This window comes from Gavialis gangeticus, unplaced genomic scaffold (assembly GCF_001723915.1).
Source record: "Gavialis gangeticus isolate Ggan-Ray unplaced genomic scaffold, GavGan_comp1, whole genome shotgun sequence".
Lineage (NCBI taxonomy): Eukaryota > Metazoa > Chordata > Crocodylia > Gavialidae > Gavialis > Gavialis gangeticus.
This window is the reverse complement of record NW_017729032.1, coordinates 197,928,810-197,936,447: the sequence shown is the minus strand read 5'-3', so window position 1 is coordinate 197,936,447 and position 7,638 is coordinate 197,928,810. Positions and strand designations below refer to the sequence as shown.

The following is a 7,638-nucleotide window of genomic DNA, read 5'->3' as shown; positions in this document are numbered from 1 at the left end:
TGCTCCCCCTCTATGCGGCGCTGGTCAGGCCGCAGCTGGAGTCCTGTGTCCAGTTCTGGGCGCCGCACTTCAAGGAGGATGTGGAGAACCTGGAGAGGGTCCAGAGGAGGGCCACTCGTATGGTTGAGGGCCTCCATGGCCAGCCCTATGAGGAGAGGCTGAGGGACCTGAATCTCTTCAGTCTCCGCAAGAGGAGACTGAGGGGGGATCTTGTGGCTGCCTACAACCTTATCAGGGGCCACCAGCAGGGACTCGGGGAAAGTCTGTTCACCAGGGCCCCCCTTGCGGTCACCAGGAACAATGGCCACAAGCTGAGGGAGGATAGGTTTAGGTTAGATATTAGGAAGAACTACTTCACGGTAAGGGTGGCCAGAGCCTGGAATAGGCTTCCCAGACAGGTGGTGCTCTCACCTTCCCTGGAAATCTTCAAGAGGAGACTGGATAGGCACCTGGCTGGGTCTTATGACCCCTGCCACCCCCAGTGCTCCTTCCTGCCCATGGCAGGGGGTCGGACTAGATGATCTGTCTAGGTCCCTTCCAACTCATGATTCTATGATTCTATATGCAAAAAGCTATCACATGGTAAAAAGCTCTAACCAGCTCTAAAGTTAGGCCTTGGAAATGTGTATTAACTTTATATCAGGTTGCTATCAAGCTTTAATGTGCATGTGTAACAGGGTCTCCTCTGTGGTTGTGGGTCCCATCAGCTGACATGGCTTTCAGCCACAGGCATGCACTGTGCCCACCATGAAACCCTGAAGCTTGGGGATGGTGGTTGCTGTGATCCCCAAGGCTATGGGGTGTTTGAAACCCCTGGCCCCCATGAGGTGCAATGATGTGGATCGTGGGTCAGATCTAATTGTGTAAAGGGGGCCTATGTTGTATTTTACAAACAACTCAATAACTTTTAGTTTCATTGGCAATTTATCTACCAGACAGTCCAATGTGATTATACTGTATACCTGAACTGGATAACATGGCTGGATAGAAGTGGAAGCTCAATTAGTAATTCTTTTTCAACTTAAGTTTACTCTAAGCTTGGCTGAAACAGATTGTTAGTATTACCATTTCCTTCACTTTCACATGTGTGTTTTGACTTGTGCTAAAGTTGTAGATGGAAGTAATTTACTAAATTAGGTTAATTGATTACTAACTTAATTACTAAACTGAGATTTTATATTTGTTCCTGGCAAAGAGATTACATTAGTGATGAACTTGACCCAGTGTACTAGCTTTTAGGATTGCAAGCACATGAACTAGTGTACCAGGCTCACCTTTCAGAGCTTGGGTTGAGTCCCAGGCTTGAGATCATGCTGTTTTGATTTGTGGAGCCCATCCACCAATCAGGAGGCAGTAGGAGAAATAAAGTCATGCCCCTTTTCTGAGGGGAGGAGGAGAAGAGCTCCCCCGGACCTGATTGAAGACTGTAAACTGTCAGGTCCAGAAGACATCAGAGGCAGAGCCCTGGAGTGTATAAAAAGAGCTGCGTGCCCAGCAAGAGGGGCAGATGCAGCAAGAGACTCAAGAAGAGTGGAGCCAAGAAAAGCTGGGGAGCTCTCCCCCAGCAGCAATAGGCCCAAGGTTCCTGAAGCTGCCACTGGAGGAGCAGCCCTGGGAGCAGTGTGAGACTGCTCAGGCTGTTGACAGCACGCAGTGACCTGGCCCTGGGAGCAGTGTGAGGCTGCTCGGGCCCATCACAGTGCACAGTTCGGTGCACGGAACCCAGGCTTTGGGAGCCACAAGCAGTGGCTTGGTTCTGCAACCCTGGCAGGGCCTTGGGGCCTGCAGTGAGACGGCTCAGGCCTCATCTCCCAGCAAGCAGCCAGGTCCCACAGTGTGCAGGGCAGCGCACGGGCTGAAGCCTTGGGAGCCAGGCAGCACTGGAGACTGTTTGGTTTAGCCACCTGGCATGAGGACGACTGGCCAGAGCCTGAAGGGCCTGACCTGTGCTAAGGGAGCCCTCAGTGCTGAGCCTGGGCATGGAGAAATAGTAGTGCTGCAGCTTGAGGCTCAGCACCCAGGAGCCAGCAGCAGTGGTGCAGCAGCTGAGAGGAGCTGAGCCCTCGATGCCCAGAGCAGGGCAGAGTGGAGAGGAGTCCAGTGGTGCAGGAGAAACCTGGAGAGGTGCTGCAGCAGGAAAGACCCCATTGAGCTGCACCTTGACCACTGCCACCTGAGGGAGCATGTCATTGGGACCTTGGGTCCCACAGGGTAAAGACATGTGTGGGTGGGGAAACACAGAGAAGGGGCTGGGTGAGCAGAACCACCCCCCACCTAGTCAAGACCCTAAGGGGAGGGGCCCCTGGTGCTTCCTGGACACCCTCCACAAGGGACCCAATTGGAAGGAGGACTATCTCTTGCCATGGGTCAGGGACTATATTAAGGAAATAGATGTTATTAAGATTGTTCATGTTTGCGCCTTATATTTTGTGATTGAAATGTTGTATTGTGATGTTGTAAATAGTGTTATTTAGGGTTTGACCTTGGTTATTGGTTAGTGTTCACTGTATAAATATATGTATATGATATTTAGTTTTATGTTTATGTATATTATAACTCAATAAATTGTAGATAGTTAAGAACTTTGGGCTTGGGCTGACTCTATAGAGGAAAGAGGAATCTGCTTGAAATTCTGGCATCCCTCTCACAGCACCCCTTCCTGCCTACCCATCTCATCCTATTGAGAATAGGGCACACCCTTGGGTGTACCTGGGTTACAATAGCATATTGGATTAAGCCAGAGGTCTGTCTCTTACAGTGGTTGATACCCAATGAAAATTTTTTAAATAACCTGACCATGGGGAAATTTCTCCCCCAATCTCATTCATTTTGAATAACAGGGTTTAGGCCCTAGAGCCTTAGAGTTAATATCAATTTTCAAAATTAAAACATAATAAGAAAATCCATTGTGTTTGTCCAGACTTAACTACAGATGTCTTCCATATTGATATAAACACCTACTCTTTTTTTTAAAACAATCCTAGTAACTTTTTGAGTTTGTAAGTGACTTGTGGCCTCAGATTTCACCAGTTAATTTAAACTATATCCAAGGAATTGTCTCCTTTAGTACATTTTAAATTTGCTTCATTTTGATTGAATGATCTTTAAAAAGTATAATTAAGAACATGTAATTAATCTTAAATATTTATTTCACAAAGATCAAACATGTCTCTTGTGTTTGTCTCCTCTGTGAACTGATTAACCCTAAGCTTTTTAGTCATACCTCGTGTAAAGTATTTCTAACTTTGTGAAGCAAGCCTGGGGTGCCTCAGGCAGTCTGTTACCCTCTGGTGGCCTGCCCCAGCCTGCTTGCTTCTCTGGCCACTTGGTGCACTCTTCCAGCTCTCCTGCCACGTTTTGATGTTACAAATTATGGCCAGGTCCAGACATTACACTTTTACTGGTACAAGTGATCAGAAACTAGTTTATACCCACAACAGAATGGAAGTTTAGCATACATAGACTAGTTTAAAAATGGTGGAAACCCACCTAAGATTTGCCCCTTCCCCCTGCCCCCCACCAAAGGGTGAATATGTGTTCTGTTCACTGCTGATCTAAACTACACCTCTTACAGAAAAGTATGTAATTTAAGATTAATTCTGTCTCTGGCTTTTTGAATATCTGAACCTAGCTTTTAAATGCAGGAAAGCGTTTTTGATTGACCAGGTTGCTGGTCTTGAACCCCTTCTCTGCTCAGGAGATTCCTGTTTCTCTCTCTCTCCTCCCCTCCCCTCCCCTTCTTTCTGAGCATGGTGATGCCTCCAAACAGGTTGCAGGCTTGATCACCACCCTTTTTACAATCCTCTGGACCCTCAGACTATTTTGTGCAGTTCTCTGGGCCTTAGGTCTCTTTCCTGGATATTACTGCAAATTTAAAACCCAATTCTGTAATACAAGTGGAATTCCTATTATTGCTTGGAATAATTAACTATCTTTTTTCTGCATTCATGAACAGTAAATTTCATTTGTTATAATTCTGCCAATTCATTTACCTTGCATAGGTCCTTAAAAATCTCTTGGCAGTTCTTCTCCAGTCTTATCTAATGTGAGCTTTTTGTCATCTGAAAATATTGCCACCTTGCTATTCACCCTCCATTTTAGCTCATTGATAAAGTATTACATAGTATTGATCCTTGTAGAGCAATACAGAGAAAGACAACCCGCTGTTAACAGTCTGATATTGAAAGTTTGCCCTTTCATGCCTACTATTTTTTTCTTTTTGATCTTAGCCAGTTTCTTACAGATTATAAATCCTTTAGCATATAACTGCTTAATAAGCTCAGGCCCTAAATGGTTTGGGCCTAAATACCTAAGAGGTTGCCTACTCCCTTATGTTCCACCTTGATCCATAGAGTCAGCTGAGAGTAACCTCCTGCAAGTACCTTGTCTGCGCCAAGTTCTTGTGGAAAAACATTTGTGAGGTTAAGTACAGCAGTAGTTCATCTGTTCTGCAACTTTCCTCCCTCTTTTAGCCCATCAGAGCCACAGCCTGGACAGCTTCTGGAAGCACTGCAAGTCCTTTTATTTGGGCAGGTGGTTCTCTTGTACGGTTACATTGGGGTATTGTTTGGGGAGTTTTTGTTATGTATGTGTAGATCTTATTAAATAGTTTATGTTTTTTTATAACTTATTTTGGTTTTTGCTGTAAGCTACCTTGGGCCTTTTCTGGAAAGGGTGTCATAAAAGTAGTGTAATAAGAAAAATAATAAGTTTGGGTGAGGGACTTTGCAAAGTGTTGGAAAATCCAGATAAATTATGCTAATATCTATTTCCCAAATAACTGCTTTGCGGTTACATGTTAATCTTTGTTTTTATAATCCTGAGTTTAATTATTTTTAACCATTTACTCAAGATTGAAGCAGCAGACTCACTGGTCACTATGTAGCACAGCAATTTACTTTACCTGCTGATTTAGTGAGAGATTGTATAGTTCTACTGTTAACTCAGCCACTTAATTCCTAAATCCCTTTAGAACTCTCATGTGTATATAATCCACATTTTGTGACTTGTTTCTGTTTAATTTGTTTTGTTTGAGAAACTTTTATTTTGATGTCTGAATCTCAGTCAATACTTTACTTTCATTCCCTGCCCAGGACCTACTATTTTCTCGTGTCACTGTTAACATCCAGTATAGTGAAGACTAATGCAAAGACAAATTTTAGGTGCAATTTTTGTTATCTTCTTTAACTGCTCCATTGGTGCTGTGAACCCATCAATACTTTTTGGTATCCCTGATCCTGAGGTATTTTATCAATCTCAGGTTGGTTTTTAAAACTTTTTTAATTCTAATGGTCAATGTGCCTGCGTCAATTTTTATATGATTTTAGATAAGAAATAGATGTGTTCTTCCTTTGAACTTCTTTCCACTGTGCAACACTATTTACTATACAATAAACTTTAAGACCATGAGTCCCATTCTTTCTTTGGTATCAATATTTCATATAAGATAATGTTTGGAGGGAGGGAAGAACAGAAAAAGAAAGCTAATGTTGTATATTTTCCCCCTCCTCAACAATCCTAGACCTAGAATGGCAGAAAGTAGGATTTACATGAACTGTAATAAATATATGAGGAGACTGTTTAAAAGAAAGCACTTTGTTTTTCTCTACAGCTTAATACATGGGTATTTCACCTGTTGGGGGTTGGCCTCATTCCCCAGCCAATGGAACCAGCTAGCATAAGTACTTGTGTTGGTCGTCATTCTTCCATCATCATACCCTTCAAAAACCCTACTAGTGAAGATATATTGGTAGATGTGCTTTTAACAGGTACAGTATCTTACTTCAGCAATGTTTCTGTGGTAGCATTAAAAATATCATTGGAATATTATAGGCACAATTAATTAGTCTATATCATTTTATGCAATTTGCAGTACAGATAGTCATTTCCTTGTCAGTTTTCATGATGAACTGTTTCTGAGCATCTCTGTGCTTGTACTTTATTGCTTTTTGTTTAAGTGTTTATATAAATTTAATCCTGTTATACATTCATATGATACAACACCTTTTTTATCATCATGATGTATACTTATAAGTGATTGCAGTCTACAAGTGTCATTGAGATCCACAGACAGCTTTAAGCTCCTGACAGTCCAGGACTAAGTCAAATTGATTGATTGATTAGGAAATGTTTTCAGTCTTGATACTTTTCAAAATATCACGTGTTGTCATCTTCTATCCTGTGAAAATAATTTAAAAAATCCTTTTGAGATATTGAGATATTTCATGGCAAGTGTGAATCACAATATTTTTAAAGAATGCAATGAAGCAGCAGTAAAGTTTTCTAAGAGAAAGATACCATGGTTTATGAAACAAGTTTAACTAAACATCCTCCCAGAATAGTTTGAAAGTCTTCAAATATTGAAACTTTTCAAGTAAATGACTGCATTGTGGTTACTCAAGCAAGGTAGAAAGTAGGTCTGAAAATCTAAAGGCATTAATGGCCAGATTCTATTCAGTGGCTCAGTGAAGCAGGGCTTGGTGATACTCCTTAGGGGGTCTCTCGATATACAGCACAGTTCAACAGATCTTATATAAGCATGCAGCAGTTGACCAGAGATCCTCTACAGGCTGATGGTACCGTAAGTCCAATGTACAGCTTCTTCCGGCTCCCAACACAGGAGACATATGGAGTAGCTTAAGAGTCGGCAGCAGGATCAGAGGAGTGGAAAGGCAGAGCATGTCTGTACACATTCACTTCGTGATTTGCCCTCAGTAGTAAGAGACCTGGCTTGTAGTATAAAATGAACCATAACAGTGTGACTTTTGAACTGTAGATCTATGTTTGCCTGTTACCTATGAAATAATATGAATTAATGCCACCTATGAGTTAGCTGGCTGCCTTATCAAGTCTTCTTGGAAGTGTGATCATGGATAATTAATTGTAACTGTAAACAGATTTATTCTATTAAAACCTTGCCACAGCTGTCATTTTGATTTGGGTTTTGATTCTGAAAATCAGACCTCTACAGGTATTCTATATTTAATGCAAATCCCACATGAAACATTTTGTGACATTTTGCAACTTCCTGCTATGTATGGTAGGACAAGAAAAGCTAAGTAGGCCATAGTAGAAATGTGAGGCTACGTAAACAAGAGAGAGTGAAGAAATCAATAGTATACAATTATGCATTAACAACCCATATTTTTTCCAGCGTCTCAGCATTAGATGACTATGGTTCTAAAGGTTTGGATTAAAATACTTTGGATAATGCATTGTGGGATATTTAAATAGCATTTTAGGCATACAGACTGTAGCTCACATTTATACTATTAATCCTTCAATTTCACAAAAACTGAATTGACTCAAAGCTTTTAAATGGAAAAAAATGCTTTCTGGGGCTAGTCAGGTGGTGAGCTTTAAATTTGTACTTAACTATTTTAATGGATTTGGGTATGGTTTGCAGTACCTTGCAGGATCAAAACTGAGGAGAGTTCAGAACTTTCTTTTTCCACTCAGATTATAGCTTCTGTTTAAACCCTTTTATAATATTTATTACAGCATAGCTGAGAAGTTTACTAGGCAGTAAAGATAGCTTTCTATTGAAAATGTTGTTGAATATTCTTAGCTCAAGGCTAATTCAGCCATAATACTGTCCAGAATGGAACCGTGCCTAGAGATTTATTGAGATGAGTTGTC

At 41.5% G+C, this 7,638-nt stretch overlaps 1 protein-coding gene across 1 annotated transcript in view; it reads left to right on the top strand.

Moving 5' to 3' along the window:
• LOC109302302 (cilia- and flagella-associated protein 47-like) overlaps positions 1 to 7,638 on the top strand; it is a 536,681-nt gene that overhangs the window by 337,918 nt on the left and 191,125 nt on the right. Inside the window, exon 12 of the mRNA XM_019523864.1 lies at positions 5,612 to 5,768. Coding sequence (XP_019379409.1) covers positions 5,612 to 5,768 — 157 coding nt within the window. The remainder of the gene's footprint in view (positions 1 to 5,611; positions 5,769 to 7,638) is intronic.